The following is a 23402-nucleotide window of genomic DNA, read 5'->3' on the forward strand; positions in this document are numbered from 1 at the left end:
ACTGAAGCACACCAGTTGCCGCTAAAGCTGCAAGATGACCAGAGAGCGCTACATCATATTGAGCGTCTGAACCGAGCCCCACATGGCAAGACACTCCTTAACAGGCTGTTACAGTGCCCACTTTCTCAAATGGGTAAAATGGCGGCTTTGTTCAATGACATTACTGGCGATTCCGGCGAAACTATTCAGTTGCCAACATCGACAGAGCACAGGCCATGTACCTTCCCTACCCATCTGTCAATTCCAGGAATACGCAAAAAGTGTAGCCAACCTGTTTCGGAACTATACCAATTAGTCCATTCACACGTATTTGACAACTTTGAAGACTATGAAAAAGTATTTACGGACGCTTCTGTACGCAGCGATGGCCTGAGCGCATCTGCAGCTTTCTTCTGCCCTTCAACCGATATCAGACGGCTGTTTGAAATACCGCACCCCTCATCGTCGGTGACGGCCGAGCTAGCAGCGATTGATGTCGCCCTTAAGTACGTACAAGAAGGGTTACCAGCATCGAAGGTTGTCATCCTCACCGACTCTCGTGGTGCCCTTAGCACACTCACCTGCAAGGAGACCGACAGCCCTATTCTGAGCAGCATCATGGAATCCATTAACAATATTCTGTCACGTGAGGTATGCCTAGCTGCACAGTGGGTACCTTCGCACGTGGGTATCGCGGGCAATGAATACGCGGATCGCCTTGCTTCGTCATGCAATGCATGATGAATGTGACTGTCCGGGAATTCTATGTACGATGGACAACGCTCGTCTGCTTAAGCGCCGACACCTCCTAAAGCAGCACCCAGACCAGCGTGTGGCGAATGGATCGTTCCCTCCCCGTGATCGTGGCCGTGGCTTGCCTCGTAGTTCCCGAGCACAATTCTACAAACAAAGAGTGGGCTCTGTGCTGGTGCGTGAACGATTACACCGTCAAGGGCGTGTGGACTGCCCGTTGTGCGCACCTTCTGGCTCCTGCGAAACACTTGAGCATCTCGTAGTGCACTGTCCCACATTTTCTACGCAGCGGTCTTTGATGAAGGAAAATAAATTCCTAGGACTCAAGTGCGCGACCCTAGACGGCTACCTCTTTCCGAGTGGTAGTGCTTCCCGACGCGACCAGGCCCGCCCAGCTCTCCTTACATTTATGAACCAAACGGACCGGGCCACCCGTTTATAGACAGTCTTTTTTATTATTCTTTTTTCTTTATTATTTTTTTCTTCTTTATTATTTTTCATTTTTTACTCATACTTGTCGAAGTATACGTCATTTTTTTCTCTCTTCCTCATCTTCTTTCCCTTTTTTCCCATCTAATCTTTGTTTCCTGTTTCTCTCCTCCACCCGAAAGAGTGAGCAGGCGTTGTGACACTCCAGGTGGCAGTTGCCAGCTTGCTCTCTCCCTCTTTCTTCTGTGTCCTTGTGTATCTGCGTATGCAAGTCAAATAAATATACAACATCAAGGGCTTCCGGTAGCCATTATTGTAAAAACCTGATCTTTGAGCTGCTTCAAGACTAGCATGGTTGTTCATATTCAAGCATACGCCCTCACAACGTTCATCGTCAACAACATTTTTAATAACATTAGAATTCAACATATGTTCATGATTCTCTGCTTTCTACAGCCTCATTGTACAATGGCTTTAGCAATAATCAGGTACTAAATTTCTCATCTCGTTCATTCCTTAATGAGTGTAACGAAAAGAAGCATAATAACCGAAATAAGTTTAAAAATCACAATGTCATACTTCTTTTTATGAGGAATCCTGTGATTATATTCGCGTGGTGTGATTTGAGGAAAGTTAGGAGAGGACTTGCTTTTTTTGCCTTCCACGTAACCTGAGAAAGCAGACGTTAGTAAGGAGATGATGCCTGTTTATAACTGGGGCTAAAACGGTGAGCATTCGATATAATTTGGATGTATGTATTATCATTGGTGTTGAGACAGCTTAGACTCAATCTTGCTTCTTTAACGTATTTTTGCTAACTATTTTGACAAATGTAGCTTATGATGGTACATAGCAATCATATATAAAATAATGTTCATAATGCACGACGTTACACAATGCCCCGTGGTGCTCGTACGTGAAAAAGTTCACAAGATTGCCCATGAAACTCGCATAAATACATGGGATCCGGTCCTACATGAAACGCAATTAATGTCACAGAATGCCACAAAAGTTCAGCTTGCGTAAATTGCATGAAGCCAGCTAACAACGTTTCAAATACTGACCCAGACTGTCATCTTTCATCTTACGCGATGAAAATGAAGGAATTTAACTCAGAATATCGACTAAAGTCAAGGGCTCGGCACCTTACTAGTGCTCTAACATCTCCTTGTATACATGTCATATCAATAAAGAAGTTTGAGTCGTAAAATCGTGTTTATAGTTTGGTTTCGTCTTTCGCTGCTGTGATGTCCTGGCCGTAGTTCAGCTTCGAATCATTGCAGCCTCGCAATGTAGTGCTTACCGCCGTTCATATAAAGTATCCTCCTGCTCTATCACGTAGTTTTGTGTTGAAGCTGCCACATTAACAGAGATACGACAGGCGTTTTCTCTTCGCGCAGAAGGTGAGAGGAGATATAGGAGAAAGAACAAGACCATGATTATGAAAAACTAAGCTTAGATGACGGCAGAGACGGCGTATGGCAGTGAGAATGACCGACTAAAAACTATTTGGTCCACAATATACGAGATTGAACTCAACAACACCTGGTTCGGCCAAATCGGGGATGGTCAGGTTAAACCTGACCACCCTCGCACGGGCGCGGCAGTTTGACCAAAGAGAGTGCAGGTCGCGCTAATGAACAAAGGTAAAAAACCCGAAATATTGTGCGCGGTATCTTCAATTAGATGGGAATAAATCAGCCATAATGCAGCATATTTAAATTACACGCAGCTATTCGGCAGCTGCCGGGCTTGTACGATCATTTCGTCCAGAGCGTTCATTCCGCAGGATCTATCGTGGCCTAAACAACGTTATTGTGGTATAAATTATCCAAATTATTTCTTTTACAAGCTATGTTCATTCGGTGTATCAAAATCAAAGCACTGTAAGCGTTTTTACAGCCTGCCGCCATCGGCAATTCGACTGTCGCCGCGGGAAGTCGAACCTGTGGCCCCCACACAAGAGGGCATGGAAAATTTCCTGATCTTGCGGGCCGTCAGACGCCTGCTACAGCTGTATATGTTACACGGGCATTCAATAAACAGCGCCCGTTCGCTAAGCAGCCGTCGGCATTAGCCGGCCTCTTTTCTATGCGCGGCGCACGAGCAGCTATAGGGTTTTTCGTGGTTGCCTCAGCCGCCGAGCGCTGACAAATCCGGCACCCGCCGGGCTGCAGCGGGTGAATGAAGATCAGTTACACTTTCGCAACGCACCCAGGGCCAAACATCCGACGCCGCTGGTGAAGGGCGTCGCTTGATGTTCCGCCAGCATGCCCCGGCTTGGGCAGAGCAGCCGCAACGGCGCATACTCGATTTCCAGTGCTTCGGAGCCCCGGCGGTGTTTCCGAGAATGCGCGCGCCATGCTCCTCGCGAGGAGACGGCCTGGAGTGTGTAGCGTCGCCACTGCAGTTTCCGCGGTGCGTGCATGGTACGTGCTCGTTTCACGCTCTTGCTTTTTTTTTTTTTTTTTTGAGGCGCCGAGAGGCGACGCACGACTTTCCTCTGCGTCGATTTCTGACGCTTTGTAGCGCAGCCAGTTGCATTTTTATGCACTCGCCGCGCGCATCTAACGGGCGAGGCACGCACTTCGCACCGAGACGTCGCTTACGTGTGCAGAGCGTTATCGGGGTCTAGGTCGGTTTGGCGCGGTCTCGTACACCGGCATAATCGCCGTGCTAGCCTCGATACGGTTAGGAAGCCCATCCTAATTGATCTGCCCGTCATGGCGGCGTGCTTATGAGAGTCTGACTTTAGCTTCGAGACGTTGGGCATCAGCGATAACATCCTGATTGGACTGATTTCCCATTAGTTTCGCTGCTCCAGTTTCACACTTCTCATGCGGGTAGAAGATGAGGAACACATTAGGATACTTCGCAATCGTTGTTCGGAGTGGCATTAGGATATTGAGGGCTCGAGTAAGCTACTCTTTAAAAATCATCAGCCTTTCAAGAAGTGAAGACAAATGAAATATGAAGGAACTTGCTGGGTATATCAAACAAATTTTGTGTTTGGGGGCACATAATTCTTCAGAGCCTACAAGTGTGCGCATCATGTGTTGCCGTTTAATGTAACTAAAGTGCCAAGTTACACATGTTCTCAGTGACCATTAATCACTGAAATTTCCTAGAGCTCATGGCGTTCGCAGTAAGACCGTTTACCCTCCCGGTACAACAGTGTTCATGAATGCGTTCATGGTGGCAGTTTGCGCATGCAAGAGTTACAACAAGTGTCTGCATCCCACTTTATTATGCCGCCGCATACAGTGTGGTTGCACCTGCCTGAACAGAGAGAAGCTAAAGTAACGTATAACTAGAGCTCCACGTTTTCCAATTAATCCGAAAGAATTTGATAAACATGCGCCTGTAAATATTTCGGCAATTCAGATTTCTTCAATTTACTTCGACTTTAAGAGGGCATTTGCAAACGTTCAAAGGGCACTTTCAAAGCTGAGAAGCATCATTCCAAAGGAGGGCAGATCCATCAGTAACTTCGTAAAGTACGCTTGCGTCTATCACAACAAGCTTTGATGTAAGGAGAACAAACGCATGTTTTTTGTATTGAAGTATTTGTACTTACGTGTATACATGTTTGTGTGGTCAAACCTTCCAGACATGTTCCCATAAGTTTGTGGTCAGATACCATGTCATCAAAGGTTTTGTACTACTATTTTTATTATTATTTTTATTATTATTATTATTATTATTATTATTATTATTATTATTATTATTATTATTATTATTATTATTATTATTATTATTATTATAGGTACTATCAAAAAGAAGATGAGGGAGACCGGGCGAAAAAAGCTGAGGCGCAGTTTTACAAGCACCTGTCCCCCAAAGAAGACTTTGGCGATTATACAGCAGAGCACATATACAGTCTATTAACAGGGTAAATAAACAGCAAGTGAGAAAAAAATGAAATAATGGAGAAGCAGAATCATCACAATGAATACATGAATAGAAAGCAATCCATTTGGAAATAATTATCAGTAAGATCACATTGCAGCAACTTATAATGCAAAATTAAATGCCGAATTTTAGAGCATTCGGGATTTACGAGAAATAAACGCCGTTCCCCCCCCGCCCCTCCTAAAAGAACCTCCGAAAAGCACCTTCTGACTATCGAGAAAAATAAACTCGGAAAACGCGGAGTTATCACGAGGGCATTCATTAAAGTGGTGCGTGCGGACGTGTAAGAGTTACACTGGTTAACTATGCTCAAATGTGTGTTGACCATCTCCGCCTCTCCCCTCCTATCACGCTAACGACGTGACGCTCATCGAACCCGTCAGTTAGCAGACATTTTCGAAAGATTCACCGATGTACTCGCAGCTTGTACCCGCATCACGCAACTTGCCTATGCACGCCAACTGTGACTGCTCGAGTTCAACATGACTTTCCTCCACAACAACGTCTGCTGAATATGGGCGCAACTATAGAAAACTATGCACTGAATGACAGAGAGCTGAGCTATAGTTGGCACGCATTCATTCTGGAAGAGGCGGGCCGGGCGTGCAAACACGGACCGAAGAAGAAAGTCAGAACACCACAAACACTAACAACCGAAGAAGCGCTCTACGGCGGAAAAGAAAGAGGGCATGGCAACTTATCTGCGCATGCTCAAGCAATACTCGAAGCTATCAATCTGGCATGCAAGGTGGTATACGTAAAAGATGACCGATTTTATTTTTATGCAAGTTAATTGATGGCTGGCTCACACATGCGCAACCACTTGTACAGAGTAACACCTGAGCGGGCCAGCGGAGTAGCGGAAGGGCATGTGGAGCGCCAGATAGAAGGAAGAATAATAGCCGAGCCAATGATCCGCTTGTTTATGCGCAGACAGAGCAGTAGAGTTACTGTACCTAAAGGTAGCATATGCAGTAACTCTACAGCGAAGCGCTTTGCTGCGCCACCTGTTGAAGACTCTTGAAGATACCGTCGATCGAGCAGACGCTTTACCTGGAGAACGCTCGCACGCTAGTCCGCTCCGCACGCTCTGCTGAGGAGACGAAATGAGCGGACGAGTGGCCTGCTTCGTAATATCGCTGGCTCGCTCAGCGTGCTGCGCACGCGCAGTTGGCGTTCCACTCGTTCGCTGGGCCCGCTCGGCTATATTACGCTCTGTTATCGATATGCCATGCCTCAATCTTTGGACGCATTTTCTCAGTCCTCCGTCGGAACAAAATTGTGAATTCATGGCAATTTGGCGTGCACTTGCACTCTCGAGAATGTAAAGAAAGATTAGAAGGTGAGCCTCCGGTTAGCGGTCTCTGATGTTCCAATAACCTCTGGTTACTGCAGCGGCCCATCTGTCCAGAAAGATACCCTAAATATTAACACTTCTACGGCAGTCAGTGAAATTCTTGGCGTTTTTACGAAACAAATATGGGTCCGCTTCTTGTATTTTACTCATTCTTTCTCTGCATAGTGACGCAAACCTTACATATAGCTTATTAACAGCCCTAACAACAACCTTATCTGCTTCCAATACTTATTTTCTTGTCGGTGAGATGCGCAATGAACGCACGGAATACCTGCAATACGTATTATTTCTATAGTTTTAATGCCTCTTTCCTACCCGCCGTTGTGCGCACCTTCTGTTGCTTCTATAGGCGTTTGTGGTGTCCCGACTTCCTTCTGGTGTCCGTGTTTGCACGCCCTGTTTCTGTCAGCATGACAAGCGGACTTGTCTTCCTCAAGGATAGAACAGACCTGATAGCCTCTGTTAGCTTTGAGGAAGACAAACGTTCGCTCGACACAACGCCCCCTATACGAATTTTTTGTCATCGCAAGCTTCCATTTTCTCCTTCCTGCCATTTTTTGTAGTACTTGCTGCCTTGAGAGCCACAAGCACTCATCAATTTTTTTTTTGAACCAGTGGTACCAACCCAAGGTTGAGTCAATCTTCATTATACCCACGAAGACAAAAATTCTGACTTCTATGAAAGTTTGCTTTAGGGCTTCTACAAAACTTTCCCACTTTTGCTTCACCGGTTATTGCACAGGTCGTTTCCTACATCCACTGCGTTTCGCATCAAATCAAGAAGGCCGCTGAAAGAGTGAGCGTTGAAGTTGTATTGTGAGCGCCCAGCGAGCTGACAAGTTTTTGTATAGGGTGCGTTATACCATGGCACGAGGAGTCAAAAATACGGTTAACAAAATATGATAATATACGATAGTGCAGACAAAGGACATGAACAAGATCAGGTACATTCAAGACAACACAGCGCTAACTTTCAACAACCTAACTATCAACCACTAACTTAACAAAAACCTAACTTTCAACCGCTAACTTAACAAAAACATAACTTTCAATCGCTAACTTTGTTGAAAGTTAGCGCTGTGTTATCTTGATTGTGCCTGCTATTGTTCATGTCCCTTGTCTGCGCTACCATATATTATCATGCTACCATACCAACAAGCCCAAATAGCCATGCACCCTCGTATACGGTTAACAAAATGTAATTACGGGGTTTTGCGTGCCAAGAATGGTGTGTTATTTATTGTGGTGCATACCGTAACAGGCAACAACCATAACGCCGTAACAGCGATTGACTTTGATTAGCTGGGTTTACTTAGCGTACACCAAAGATTAACAGGTTGACAAGTCCGGCTATAGCATGGTTAAGGTTCATGCGTGAACGAATGTTGAAGCGCACAGGTGCGCATGCAAAATGTATTAGAAACGTGCTGTCTAGCCTGCTTGTTTTGTTCGCTTTAGCAGTGTGCTTCAAGATCCGTTAACATATGCGTTCCTAAGTCTACGCACCTGGGTGTTTGCCTTTCGCCCCCATCAAAATACAGCCGCCTTCGCCGAGAATCGAGGTTGGATATTCAAGTTTAGCAGCAACACATCAGTTAGGTATACGGCAGTTGGTTCAAGAATGTATGCGTCGTTTATGCCAGGCAGGCGCATCAAAGACCTTCGTGAATCGTGCTCTCATGCAGTCTCTCTCTCTATCCCCCCCCTCCTTCCTATACTGTGAAAAATGCCTACCTTTGGCAGACGGGTCGTTGTTGAAACCAGCGGCTCTCTAAACGTGCCAACAACTGTCGCCTCAAAATGTAGCAACATGCTTGGCTCGTCACTGTAGTGCCTGAGGGTGTGCGGCAAACGTCAGAAGGTCTCAGGTGGCATGGCGCTATCATAACACATATGCTGACCTAATCATCCACGTGTGTACGCTGTCAAGGCAATGAAAAAAAAAAGATGACGATGCATGCAAGTGCGAGCACTTTATCGTAAATTCTAACAAAACGTAAACATTATAGTGATCGTGACACGGATCGTGCACTTGGCACCTCGCATATTCTTCATCGTACAATCGTTTTGTCTTTCGACATTTATTCTTGCAGTAGCATGTGTTTCTTTTTTTTTATTGTGGTCTCTGCGATAAAACATTCAAGTTATTAATTAGTCAGCACCTATTCTTGAAGGTTTTCTCTTTACGAATTTTGTCATCGTCTTTGGCACTGTTTTAACGATATATAGTATAAGGATCGAGGTCAAACCAACTGGTCTTGCAGTATTTCACGCCTCTGTGACGCCATGTTGTTGCAGAAACACCAGGCATTTGGACGTGATTAAATTCAATAAACCCATATTATTCAAGGCTATTTTTGTCATTTCAATGCACAATTTCGCACCACTTATTTGCCATGTGAACGCTGTGATTGGAACCCGTATAGCCAGACGTGGAATATCAACATCGGTTCGCGGGAGTGCCACTAAAGAACGCGAGCCTCCCGTCTGACCGTTCCGAATTAGAGCAGAAGAAATAGCTACCGACGCGTAATGCTTGGTGGACGCCAATTAATTGTGTTCCGCCGTTAACGAGGCGCTTCTCCAAAGAGCGCCGCTCCGGAGGGCCTTCTGTGTTGCGCAAATCGATATGGCCAGCGGGGATAGGCGGAAGCCAACAGGTGCCCGTCTTACGCCCGGAAAGAGCCAAAAAAAACCTATCTGAATGCCACCCGGGTCTAAAAAGGAGAGGACGCCACGTTCGGAACACAGCCAGTGTTTGCGCATCGAACACACGCGCGCCGGAACGAAGTGGGTCCAGCGGCTCGTTTGCGCGACGCACGTCGTCTTGGCTTTCAGAGGGCGAGCCTCCTGTTTTCTTTCAACGTTTGCGTTGGCCGCTCCTTACAGCGCTCGCTGCTGGAGCGCGGTGTTTCACCGGCCGCCTCCCAACTTTCATCAGACGAGCTCCTTTTCCCCCCAACTCTTTCAAAACTAGCGCGGTCGCGGCTTGTTTGGAAACGAAGCGCCTTGTGTCCTTCTCAAGCTCGCGCTGCATGAACTAAGCCACCTTATTATCTGTCTATGGAAGGCCGTAGAGACCGAGATATTTGAATGTGTTTGCGCACTATATACGTCTGTGCTATAGCCGCACAGATATTTTGAAGCGTAGGTGAAGTTCTAATGGTCGACATGACCCGGCTCCTTTCCACGTTAAGGCTGCGTGATCAAGGCATGGTACACAATAGGGCATGGCATTCGGCGTACTTGAACACCTATATGGTTGGTAAAATACCCACCGCGGTGGACAGTGATTACTCCGCCACTGAGCGGCAGATCCAGATACTCTTACTTGGTTTTCTTGTACTTGAATTCCACTCGGCACGTGGTGAAAAACAAAAACAAAATTATGAATTTTAGTATTCACTGCATAGATACACGTTTAATGTCACCAGGTGGCCAAGATTAAGCCGGACTTCCAACTATGGCACCGCTCATAGCCCACATCATAGCTTAGAGGCGCTGAACTACGCAACCTGTTGAAAACGGCATGATTCATAATTCAAATAATTTCTTTAGAATGCGCGTAATCATGCTTAGCAATGCGTCGCGTGCTGAATAGCGATATAGTTAAAGACCATTCTTTCAGCTATCGTGCTGGATAAAGTTTCGCAGGTCATCAGAAGTTTGCACTTTACATGATGTTTATAGAGCTCCCTGCGTAGAGAGCGTGAACATCGATCGTTAGCATGTTAAGCGTATTGCTGGCGACGACATACTAGGGTTTGCTTTTTACGCTAATTCTTCTTAGAAAGGAAATAACGAAGGTATGTTTCTTTATTTTGGAAGGGCAATCCACGAGGCGAATTAAACTGCTGGGCTGTGAGCGTTTACATTATCCTATGGGCTTGCTTGCTAAGCACACGTGGGACGATGTAGCGTAGTTTACAACATGCGATATGGCATGGCGTATCTTCTTATTGATCCTCGCGCTTGCCATGGGAACCACGCCACGCTGCTTTTTGTTGCCGAAACGCCTTACTAAATACTTCAACGTATGATCACGAAAACATAATCTCTGTGCCTGCATAAATAATCTAATACTCTTTTCTAAGCGGAGATTACAAGTGGAGCTTGATAGATATGTGGGGTTTAACGTCCCAAAAACACCATATGACTATGAGAGACGCCGTAGTGGAGGGCTCCGGAAATGTCAACCACCTGGGGTTCTTTAACGTGCACCAAAATCTACAAGTGAAGCTTACCATTCTTCGATAAGAAACCGCCATGATATGACGTGCGAGTCCCTGCAGGGTGGCGAGAAGTGTTGCTTTCTTATCATTTCGTACTGATTCTTGATTGCTGCAGGACTGATTTGCTGCAATACGAATTGAGATAATTTTAGAATAAATTGAAGAATAAAGAAGTTCTGAGAATAAACGTACTCGGTTACGATCCGCAAGATACTCGCCCCTCGGCTGCGACACGTGCTTATTATGAGAGTGTTGTCAGGAGTGTCGCAGACTCTCTTGATTTATGCAACGACGTCGCTTCGTCAACACTTTATGCAATGCCCTACACTTTACGCAACGACAGTGGCGGTGATTCTAGAGCCGATGCGTTCTGGAAATACTGTTGAATCGCTGTTACGTGTTGAAGTAGTTACGTACGCCGTCTGCTTGACTATCCCATCAACGGATTCTGTATATGTCCACTCATAAGCCTCTCTGCTCCAGGAAAGCATGCAGCCTCGGGGTGTGAGTCGATCGATCGGCGTTACCTCATCCTCTCGAGCCACGTGGTGGTCGCTCATATCGCGTGCTTCTCAGCATCGCAGTAACGAGGAAAAATGAAGTTGATGAATGCACCGCCCAGTCGCCTCCCTCAGTAGATGCTCACTTAAATTGTGGATGATTTGGTCGTCGAGTATTTGGTGTGCTGATTCGAAGGGACACTAAAGGCAAATAGCAGTTTATGACAACGTGAAAATTGAGTACTTGAGAACGACTAAAGTGTCGATATACTGCCCCGCAGCGCTTTGGTGAAATTAAGTTCCAAAAAAATGAGAGAAAAGCTCGAGAAAAAAAAAGGGCAGATCCCACGTGCCTGGGAATCGACGTTATGCGAAACATGCGGAGGGAAGGTGACTGCGTTGCAGTTTCTTTTTATTGAGCGACACGTCATGAAATGACGCTAAATATATGTACGAATGTTGCACGCACAGACATATGTTGACGAGTTGCAGATGTTCATATTACCAGCTCTCTGATCTTGCGCTACGATGCCAACTGGAACATGCGTATTGGCAACACCAGAAGCTAATAAGAAGCTCTGATGCTCGCGAAGATGCTGGCCCTGGGCACTTCTATATAATAGACTTCAGCGCATGGCATTTAACCACAATTGACGTTAACCCGACGTGACGGTTGTATCAAAGAAATACATATGTAATGTCTATACACTTGGGTAGGCAGCGCTGCAACCACTATTCAAGTTTCATGAGCGGCTATTTGAAAAGTAGTTCTGAGACCTGGCGTAGCTCTGTGGTATAATGCTTCATCGCCACGCAGAATGATTTGGTTCTATTTCACCTGAAACCCTGACATTTATTCTGTATTCAACATGTTGACGCTACCGATGTCGGGTATTGCTTAACGCTCACGCGTTAAAATTGCCCATGTGTGTTCTCGCCGTTCCTAGGTAGATACTAAGGATTGTGACAATATTCATGTCATGACTAACGAGTCATATTCGTCAAACCATCCTACCCTCCCATACAAATTTGGGTTCAGCAAGGAGGTGATCACGAGAGCACCCAAACGTAAGCGGTTAGATAGATAAATAGATAGATAGATAGATAGATAGATAGATAGATAGATAGATAGATAGATAGATAGATAGATAGATAGATAGATAGATAGATAGATAGATAGATAGATAGATAGATAGATAGATAGATAGATAGATAGATAGATAGATAGATAGATAGATAGATAGATAGATGGATGGATGGATGGATGGATGGATGGATGGATGGACGGACGGACGGACGGACGGACGGACGGGTGGGTGGATGGATGGATGGATGGATGAGTGGATACGCTCAAAGTCACAGAAGTTTGCTAAGAAAAGCTTCACATTTAAAATTGAGAAATTAAGCTAAATGTCTAAATAATAATAATTTTTAGATTTTAACGTCCCGAAACCACCATATGAATATGAGAGACGCAGTAATGAAGGACTCCGGAGATTTAGACCACCTGGACTTCTTTAATGTGTACCTAAATCTAAGTACACGGGTATTCGGCATTTTCGCTTCCATGTGAAATGCGGCTGCCACGGTCGGGATTCGATCCCGTGACCTGCGGATCAGCAGCCGAATGCCTTAGCACCACCGTAGCAGGTGAAGCTGAATGTAGGACCAGATTTTCCGCTACGAGTGGGGCAATCTGGTATTGGCTATATTAAGCAGTAGGACCTCTGTACACTTGATCACTGGCAATCAAGCTACTATTGCCTTGCATGATATGCTGGAGTAAAATGGTGCTTCTGACTTTGTGTTTGGTTGGTGGAAAAAACCAAGGTCGTGGGTTCGATCCCGGCAGCAGCGCTTGGTTCTCGATGGGGCCGAAATGCTAGAGACTCGGTTACCGAGTGACGTCAGCGCACGTTGAAGAACACAGGTTAGTCGAAATTTCCGGAGCCCTCTCCTAGGGCGTCACTCATAATCATATCATTGTTGTGGAAAGTAACACGCCATCTGATAATATTATACTATCATGAAAAAACAACTTGAAGGCGTTATTTTTCAGAAGGACCCATGTGGTACACAGTGTGACCGCATGTCAGCTATAGTTTTGTTATCGCCTGCTGCTGCGTGTGCTTTGCTCGATCATGAAACTACACCGACCTCTTCTGGAAGGGCTCCCTCTCCAAGCGGAATTTCAAGAAGAAACTCGCCTATCTAAGCGGAAGTTCAAGAAGTTGACGTGTGCAGGTGACACTGTCGGACTCTTGAAGGGTGCACGCCGCTTGACCAACAGTGGATGCAATATTTTCCCCCCTTTAACTAGCCCTAAAGATCGGTTGGTTTGTAGGGTCAGAGACAGCGTAGGGCTCTGCATAATTTCGGCCACTTGAGTATTTAACGTACACTGACGTCACACTACAAGTGCCCCTTCGAAATACGATCGCCGCGGCCGGTGTCGAACATGTGCGTTTCGGGTCTGCAGCCGAGCCCCACAACCTCTGGGCTACTGCGGCTGGAAACTTGCCCTAAAGATATTCGTTGTCTATTCAAAGCTACTATGGCGTTTTGAAGGAACGTTTTTGCGCGTTTCCAAGCCCATTTCATGTTTGTCATTTCTTAAAACTATTTACGTGGTTGAATGGAGCATTTTATCCTTCTTAGTACATGCGAAGCGTTTCTTTGCGTACTGTAGGTACATCTATCTATCTATCTATCTATCTATCTATCTATCTATCTATCTATCTATCTATCTATCTATCTATCTATCTATCTATCTATCTATCTATCTATCTATCTATCTATCTATCTATCTATCTATCTCGACGAAAAGCTCAACCACTTTCGCAAATACTTGCAGATTGGCACCCCGTGAAGACACCGGCCGAGGAACAGAGTATCGCACCGTAGCTGGGGCAGGCTGCGGCGCTTATCCTGGGACCCTCGACAACAAGGCATCACGTACGTCAGAACACATCAAATTGACATCTGCGCCTGCGCTGACCACCACCAGCCGGGGCCGGAGCCTATAAATTCTTTAAGCACCATACTATCGCTGTTTGAACAGCGAGCGATCCAGGCAACCACGCCTCGACGAAAAGCTCCACCACTTTCGCAAATACTTGCAGGTGTGTAGCGTTTTTTTCGTACTCTCACACATTTTAAGTTTGGATCACTCGCTGTTCACAATGGGTAAAAAGTTGCCCACTACAATCAAAGAACTCTTCAGATATGCGTGTGACGTGGATGCAAATCAGAAAAAAATAGATAGCCTCAAAGAAAGCATACAATGCACGAATGAATCATTTGAAGAAATGCGCGCAACGAAAGAAGAACTAGCAATGTTAAAGAAAGAGCATGTCTGCTGAAAAAAAGAAAAGGCCGAACTAGAACGGGCACTTTCTTCCACACAAAAAGAACTTACTGAACTTAAGCAATACAGCAGGAACAATAATCTGGACATCAAAAGTATTCCTCAATTGCCTGACGAGAAACTGGTCGAAGTAGTTCAGAGAATCGGTAACAAAGTTGGAACACAGATCGCGCCAAGTGACATTGACGTAGTGCATCGGGTGCCCACAAAGGAAAAAGAAAAAAGGAACATGGTCGTTAAATCCTTATCTAGAGCTACACGGGACTAAGGGCTTCAAGAAGCAAAAAAGAAAAAGTTCACAAGCAATGAAATCGGCTTTCCCGACACCAGTTCTGTGTAGGTCAACGAGCACCTTTCCCAGAGAACAAAGCATTGCTAGGCATGACAATTGCCAGAAAGAAAGAAAACGGCTGGAAGTTTGTATGGGTTTCCCAGTCCAAAATACTGGCTAGGAAAGCAGAAAATGCTAGTGTAATTCACGTAGCCTCTTGTGCGGACCTGTCTAAGATCATCTAGTTTGATTGAATACTCTTTACTGGGAGTAACTGCGCATGACGATTGCCAGAAAGAAAGAAAACGGCTGGAAGTTTGTATGGGTTTCCAACTCCAAAATACTGGCTAGGAAAGCAGAAAATGCTAGTGTAATTCACGTAGCCTCTTGTGCGGACCAGTCTAAGATCATCTAGTTTGACTGAATACTCTTTACTGGGAGGAACTGCGTGCTCATGGGCACGATTACGTGTAATCCGACTAAATATGACAGCCCCACCATTCTACGCCTGTTGCATTGCAATGTAAGAAGTTTGAACCAAAATTATGACGCAATTATAGCTCTTATCAGTCGTCAAAATGTAAAATACGATGTTATAGCACTATCTGACACATGGCTGAAAGATGGTGAATTCATAAACATGGCTGGGTACCAATTTGTTTCTCTTCCAAGACAATTTGTTTCCCGAGGCAGTCGCGTGGCACTGTACATATCATCCTGGATTACTTTTACAAAACTAGAGAAAGTTACGGGAACACAATTAGGAGAGCTAGAGGTGCTGTTTGTTTGAGAGGCAAAATAACGTAATAGTGGGCGTCTTATACCGACCACCAGACGCGAAAAATTAGAACACATTTTAGAGCACTTTACAAGTGAAAAAAAAATTGTATTAAGCGGTGATTTTAATATAGACACAAGCAAACCAACAAGCGTGGAGTATGTAGACTTAGTTTTAAGTTATGGTTTTAGAAATCCTATTGTGGCACTAACAAGAGTTACACCAACAACGATTGACCACTTTTTGTCAAACATTGACAGTGAAGCTATCACTGCCGGAGTGATAGCAGAAAACGTGTCAGACCATTTCCCGTTTTTCATTTATGTGTTTGGCATATATCTATAATGAGCAAAACAGACTAACACGCAATCATTCATGATTGATTACGAAAAAAGTAAACGGCCAATCAAAGAAACGCAGTGTTTATGTTCAAATAGTACAGGTGCGAACGCAGCTTACGCAGATTTGTTATCACTGTTGCAGTCACGATGCATAAAAAGAGAGTGCGAATCTCGCAGATCAGCGTACTTGTCCACACCGATTTGCTCTTCGATGACCGAAGAAACACTCAAAGTTGTTAGACTAAGGGAACACCGGCTAACCAAAATGAAGCAAAATAAGGACAACGGTTAATATAAAGAATCGTACAGAAACACGCGCAATATGTCGTTATCAATGATGAGAAAACGAAAAAAAGGAATTACAGTAGTCTCATCACGTAAGCGAACGGTGACATAAAGAAAATTTCGCGTATAATAAAGGCGGTAGTAAATCCGGAGCCTCGACAACCTGTTTTACCCAATTTAGATGTCGTGGGTTGTAATGAACAAGAGATAGTGGAACTTTTTAATGATTATTTCGTAACCGTAGCAAAGCACTCGGCAACAAGTACAAACGAAAAACATAACTCGCCATTCCCTGCTGTTCACGAGGATACCTCCTTTTTTAGTGAAATTACTGAAGCTGAAATTATTGTAGTTGTACGCTAGATGTCATCACACAAGGCCATGGGACATGATGGAGTACCAGTTAAAATATTGGAGGACAATATCGAAACCTTAAGCACACCTCTAGCTGTTGTTTTCAACCTGTCCTTCACGACAGGCGTGTACCCCGAGCAGCTTAAGATAGGGAGGGTGACTCCAATCCACAAAAGTGAATGCTCTGACAACATAGCAAATTACCTGCCTGTAACAATTCTATCATGTGTGAACACTGTTTTTGAAAAGCTTGTAGCCATAATAATGATAGACATCGTTACAAAATACAATATCCTAACTCCGAATCAACATGGCTTTAGGAAAGAACACAGTACGGCTACTGTGATAAGCTTTGTGGCAGAAACAGTAAACCAAGCATTAAGCAATAACCAATTCGTCCTCGGCATCTTCTTTGACATAAAAAAAGCTTTTGATACTATTGCTAAACAAACTTGAACGTCATGGATTTAGAGGTATAACTTCAAAGTTCTTTCGTACTTATTTGTCCGAACGGACTCAGTATGTACAGATACTTGGTAACTAATCAAACAGGAAGCTCGTCGAAACTGGCGTGCCGCATGGTTCGGTACTTAGACCAGTTTTGTTTTCTCTCTTCATTAATGATTATCCTCTTTCCTTAACCCATATGCAAGCAGCTCTGTATGCAGATGACACTGCTTTACTCATAGCACATCACTCTCTCCAGGAAGCCGAATAACTAGCCAATAAAAAGCTACAAGTGACTTCTCAGTGGTTTCGACCAAACAACCTATTACTAAATACCAAAAAAAAACCAAGTACATAGTTTTCGCCTCTAACTGAAAAGTGATACCCCAAACACATGGTCTATTTATCGGGGAAACTACCATTGATAAGCGAATCTTGGTGTGGCATTGGATCTTTCATTTCACTGGGCATCGCATATAGACAATTTGCGCAGAAAACTAAGCTTTGCATGCTTTACATTACTTAGGGCTAGAAAATATTTTAGCGCACACATACTCCGTATTTTATACTTCAACGTATTCCACTCTCACCTAACTTATTGCATTGAATCACGGAGCTACACATATGCCTCATATTGCTGAGTCATAACCATCTTACAAAAAAGAGCTGTTCGGACAATTGCGGCAGCCCCCAAGAATGCGCCACGGGCTGAACTTTTCAGAAATCTCCACATAATGCCTCTTAATATGGTTAGGCGATTCAAAAGCGCAGTATTAGTACACAAAATAATGATTAAGAATGTAAGCTTTCATGTATCAATTTTATTAAAACCTAGAGGCCACACTCAGCAGGCCGAACAACAAAATATTAATCTGCCAGTAGTACACAATGTCTACAGCCGTCGAACAATACCTTTTGTTGCTGCTAAAATTAGAAACAGTATCCCTACCCTAATTAAACGTCTATCAAATATGATTCAGTCACTCAGGAAACTCTTTCTATCGGAGAGTTACCGGTTGTCATGCAAATATTGTGGAAATATATGTACATGTCGCATTATTTCTGTTTTTGCTACATGTTCGCATATGATTTTTTCAGTCTGTGATTGAATTTTCTGTGGAAAGATTTTACACGCTAATTAAACAAAATGCCTTGTCTATAACGGATCCTTAACTTTCCATGTCGGCTAGCGATACGGATGTTTTCGCACAAATGTTTGTAAGCAATTTCATTGAAAAATAAAGCATCCTTCTTCTTTTTCATCTATCTATCTATCTATCTATCTATCTATCTATCTATCTATCCATATATCTATCTATCTATCTATCTATCTATCCGTCTGGGTAATCTCTTGATCGCCTCCTACCCTCCCATACTAAATTAGTATGCGAGGGTAAGAGGGCTTGACGAATATGTAAGGCTGGTCATGACATGAATAACGTGGAAATCCTGCCACATGCGTCGCCAAGCCCTTTCCTTTACACACGAGGGGCACATACGCCTGTATACCACGGGACGTGGCAAGCGGCTATACGCCACACGTGATTGACAGTTTATGTCTACCCAGGAACGGCGACAACGAACATTGGTAATCTAATTGAGCCAGCTTTAAGAAAAACTGACATCAGTAGCATTGAACCGCCGACGAATGCGAAGAATAAAAACATATATCAGGGTCTCATGATCCCAGGGAAAATCGAACCGAATCCATCTGCGTTTTAATCATGTATTCGACCAAACAGCCACGTTAAGCCTCGAAACTGCTTTGTAAAAAGACCCTATTCAGGCGTTAGGTTGGTGAAACGTCAATTGCTCTTTCTGTACTGGGCTATCTAATTTTATAAACATTACGTGTATGCTGCTTGACACAAGCGCCACGCCAGGCTAGCGTCCTCTGTATACAAAGGCGCCATCTGCTGAAGTTGGTTTACGTATAGCACTAGCCGGGGCTACTAACCTCGCAAGCACAAGCGGTGCATAACAGCTCGCCGCTTCTTGGGTTGGTAAATCTGATGTTGTTGTTATCATTCATACGCAGCTTTCAACAACTTGTCATATAAAACATATGTAAGTGTTCAACATAAGATTGTAAGTAATGGCGCTATTTAGTAATTTTCAAAAGGAAATTACACCACAGTCACCTTCCCTCCGCATGCTTCGCATAACATTGGTTCCCATGCTACGAGGGATATGCCGATTTTTTATTTTTTTCGATGGACAGCGGGAATTAGCGCACGAGGCACCTCTTGCATCGAGGCATCACTGCACTTTATGCTAAATATGCACTGTAGGCGATGCCACCTGTCATTTTTGTTGTTAATGGCTACAGCAAAGGAAAAGTAGGGCGGAAGATGGCGTGTTTCCGCCTATTTGTTGAGCAGACATGCGGGGTAAACTTCTTTATCAGTCTCGACAAAGGACGGACGCCGGCTCGTCCACGTAGGACGCCGCCACCAGCTGGTCCCCAGTGTTCACGATCGCGACGGACCCGTAACGCTTTCCACGAGGCCGACGCAAGCGAATGCGTGCCAAATACCACATCCGCCTAAGCTCTCTTTTGTCTCTCGTGAGACCATTCTTTACTTTTGTTTTCTTTCTCTTGCTTTGCGCTGCTCCCTAATCGACAAGACAAGTAAACATCGATAGAGGCGAGAGTATGGCGTGTTATTATAAAGCAACGGTTTGTTATCAAGCTAAGGGGCGAGGCTAGATAAATACGCCATCGTCTCGAACCTCAGAGCGCTGGCGCTGATAAAGCGAAATGAGTTTCATTTGAACTAATCGTCTAGGAGCTATCTTACGGCTTCGTAAAGATTTTGTGGAATAACACTGATTGCGCTAGTCTATCAGCACACAATACAGCGCATGTATTTAGACAAGCTAGCAGTAGTACGTGCCAAAAACAACAATGCACGCAAGGCCCCGCGGCGTAACGACTGGCAGAAAAAGAGAAATACAAATAGAACGTCGCTATTTCTCGTTGCGTGCGTTGCTGTCATCTGAATAGAAGGGCCTCGGAACGTGGCAATGATAGCAATGGCATAGTCGTGAACGCCGGCGCGTCTTCCCCGCTTGATCCCTGGCGCCCGGGGTAGCACCTCGACTGTGATTCGCTGGCCTCGTTTAGAGCGCGCCGCAGGCGTTACGTCACGCTGAAACTCATGTGCCCTGGTAATCGCTCAATCAGGCAGTTCGCCGCGCTGTTACGTTGCACGCGCTGATCTAGCAGAGTGGTGATCGATGGACACCCGTTGAAGTCACTGATCGTTCTCGCCCGTCGTTCGTGACCACCGTAGAAAGACGGTCGCCGCGTTTTTCGGAACGTATAGCGAGGGCTCGCTACGAGCGCCCTCGCTTGGTCGACCAACGTAGTTTGGCCAGTGATGCATGCGCGCAAGAAATTCCCTCCCACCCGAAGGAAAGTTCAGCTCGAGCTGCAATGGGCACGACCGCCCTGCACTTCTCGAACAGCGAGGGTGACTGCAGCTTGGTGAACAGCCTCGCCAACGACAGCGCTACTCGCTGCTTGCTCGCTAGAAGCCTTGAAGACTGCGACGCTGGCCGTGCGATTCTGCCGTACGTGGATTTCCTGTACTGCAGAGGAGACCAGGGTGCGAGCTTTCCCTCGCTGCTGCTTTTGGTCCTGTGGCTCGCGACCTTGTTTGTGGCGCTGGGGTCAACGGCCAGCTCCTACCTGTGTCCAGCACTCGTGCACATTTCAAAGGCCCTTCAACTCTCGCAGGGTGTCGCCGGCGTCACTTTTCTGGCATTCGGTAATGGAGCGCCGGACACCATCGCAACGATCGCCAGCATCCGGCGTGACCGCACGGCATTGGCTATCGGTGAGCTGTTCGGAGGAGGCACCTACGTCGCGACCATCGTCGTTGGCCTTATCTTCATCAACAACGACTTCGAGCTGATCCAGTCATCCCTCCTGAGAGACGTCATCTTTTATCTGGGGGCTTCCTTTTGGGCCTTCACGCTTTATTTCAACAGATGTATCAGACTAGCTGACGCAGTTGGCTTCATCGCACTTTACTTATTCTACATAACGGTTGCGGTCTGGGGCCAGAAGTTGATTGCCAGACTGAGCAGGATTCAATTCCGCCGGGAAGTCTCTGCGAGCAGGCGCGTCTCCCGAGTCAGCTTCAGCAACGTTGATAAAGAAATCAGCCAGTCTTTGAACAGCAGTTCTCTTGCCAGGAGCGACAAAGGTGATGAAGAAAGTCAAGATCTGGCTTCTCTGGCCGAAGCGAACGACGTGGTCAGCACGCCACCGCCGTTTCTGACCAGACCCCGCTTGCGTCGATCGTCCTCAGGTATCAGTCTGCACCACCATCACGAAAATGCAATCTACTACTTCACTGCCTCAGTCGAAGAAGACCAAGAAGAGGCTCCAGAAGTGGTGGATCCACGGCGTGCGTCACGATGGAGCCAGGCCTCGTTCAATTTCGTCGCGTCGTCTGTGTTCCCTGGCGAGGCAACACCGCTGCTCGGCCCGTCGACTGACGAGAAGATGCCCCCGACATACAGTGAGTGGATCGAGTTTCTTCTGCACGTTTCCCCCGTGGAACCTGGCGAGTGGAAAGACAAGCGTCTCTGCTACAAAATCTACGACGTACTGACCCTGCCCATTTCGCTGGTGCTTGTGCTGACCATACCGGTGGTGGACCACGAGAACCGTCATGCCAATTGGTCCCGACCGCTTAATTCTCTGCACTGCGTCACTGGTCCGATCGTGGCCCTAAGCATTTCTGGAATTTTAACTGTACGCATTGGCGACATGGTGCCTGCCTGGTGCGTAGCTCTTACGTTAGGCGTCGCATTGGCCTGCCTCGTCTGGTTCACATCGTCGGTGCATGAGCCACCGCGTTACCACCTTGTATTTGCCTACGCTGGCTTTGCCATGTCTATCGTTTGGATCTACGGCGTCGCCACTGAGATAGTGGCACTCCTCAAGGCATTCGGCGCTCTGTACGGCATCAGTGACGTCATTCTTGGTATGACCGTTCTCGCGTGGGGCAACAACATTGGGGACCTGGTGACCAACCTGCAGCTGTCGCGCCAGGGCTTTCCGCAGATGGCCATGGCAGCTTGCTTCGCCGGACCCGTACTAGCACTGCTACTAGGTATCGGTGTTGCTTTCAGTATGAACCTCGTATCGAGATCCGTGTCAAGCATAGAGCTGCACTACAGCGAGCTGCTCCCGCTGATATACGGGGCGCTCGTAATTGTCCTGTTTGTGCTTCTTCTGTCGGCGCTTGTGACGTGGTTCCGTTCGTCTCGCGTTGTCGGGGCAATCCTCATACTCTTCTATGTACTCTTTCTTCTCTCTACTGCGCTTGTTGAGATATTCCTTATCCAAAAGAAATAACATACGCAGCGTGTTGCCAATCTAGAATTGCATATGACAGCTATCTGCATGCGTTTCTCGATTGCATGCTTGTGGCCATTGATTAAAACGCTAATAGCTTGAAAGGCCCGAGTGCTCAGGGTTTTTCTCTCTTTTTTTGCTGAAAGTATAGTCTACAGTGATTTTCCGCGAGAAAGTTTTGACTGGGTTTGTGGCACTGGGGCTTCTGTTCTAGCTCTCAGCGTCGTTTTAGTTCAGCAGTGTCGCCATTTTTATGTGTTTTTATGTTTTCGGAAGCCATACAATACTGCTTGCTCCAATTTGAGTCTTGAAAAGCACAGATCGGGCCATCAGTGTTTGGCCCGTATGAGCGAGCGGCAGAGTACGACTCTCATTGTTTTAAGCTATTCTCGTCATTTGCTGCGCGCTAAAGGGGTTTGTTGTGTAGGTTGTACACGCATGTTCATTTTAATATTTTTGTCGCGCATTTGACTTACGCATCACCTGAAGCGAACGTTGATTAAACTTTTTTCAACACTGCGTTGTCACCGAAAGCTTGCTTTTTTGCACACTTTTTTTTATTTTATACGCGATTTTCAGCTCTCTACATGCACTTCTAGCGCTTTGTCCAATAACAGCACGAGCTTATTTTGTCTACCTTATTGTAGCCACACCCGTTTGTTTGTTACAGCGAATTTTCGGAGCATTTTCTGATAGCTTTCGTTGTTGCTTTCTTTTTTTTTACGCAAGGTTCAAAAGTTATGGCATTACTGGGTTTTCAGCTATATAGCGCGACTGGCAGGTGAAGTACGGAGGCAATCCTTTCGATGCACTCTCGTTTGACGTCACTCATAGCTGGAATCGGGCTGCGCAATGGCCAAATGTCTTTCAAGCGTCCTGGCAGCTGCTCTATCTTGATTACTACCGCTTCTGTTTCGGCCGGGCTCGATCAGCCTCGGGCAGCGCGCTACCGAGCAAAAACAAACTGGCTCTCATTCGCCCTTCGTTGATACCCACATGTCGAACCCATTTTAATATTGCTTG

The 23402-nt window shown here is 45.7% G+C and overlaps 1 protein-coding gene and 1 long non-coding RNA gene across 2 annotated transcripts; one reads left to right on the forward strand and one right to left on the reverse strand.

Annotated features, from left to right (window-relative positions):
* Positions 1 to 1180: 1180 nt before the first annotated feature.
* Positions 1181 to 8720, reverse strand: LOC142774972 (uncharacterized). Its single transcript, XR_012886600.1, has 2 exons — positions 8165 to 8720; positions 1181 to 1420 (listed from the first exon to the last, which is right to left on the reverse strand). It is a non-coding gene; the product is annotated as an uncharacterized LOC142774972 (long non-coding RNA).
* Positions 8721 to 19961: 11241 nt separating this feature from the next.
* Positions 19962 to 22898, forward strand: LOC119175760 (mitochondrial sodium/calcium exchanger protein). Its single transcript, XM_037426719.2, has one exon. The coding sequence runs from the start codon at positions 20445 to 20447 to the stop codon at positions 22377 to 22379; it is 1935 nt and encodes a 644-aa protein (XP_037282616.1). The 5' UTR covers positions 19962 to 20444; the 3' UTR covers positions 22380 to 22898.
* The last annotated feature ends 504 nt before the right edge of the window (positions 22899 to 23402 follow it).

This window comes from Rhipicephalus microplus, chromosome X (assembly GCF_043290135.1).
Source record: "Rhipicephalus microplus isolate Deutch F79 chromosome X, USDA_Rmic, whole genome shotgun sequence".
NCBI lineage: Eukaryota > Metazoa > Arthropoda > Arachnida > Ixodida > Ixodidae > Rhipicephalus > Rhipicephalus microplus.

Bases quoted from the DNA above. Each gene is read 5' to 3' on its own strand.
- LOC119175760 (XM_037426719.2), top strand. From the start codon at position 20,445: ATGGGCACGACCGCCCTGCACTTCTCGAACAGCGAGGGTGACTGCAGC.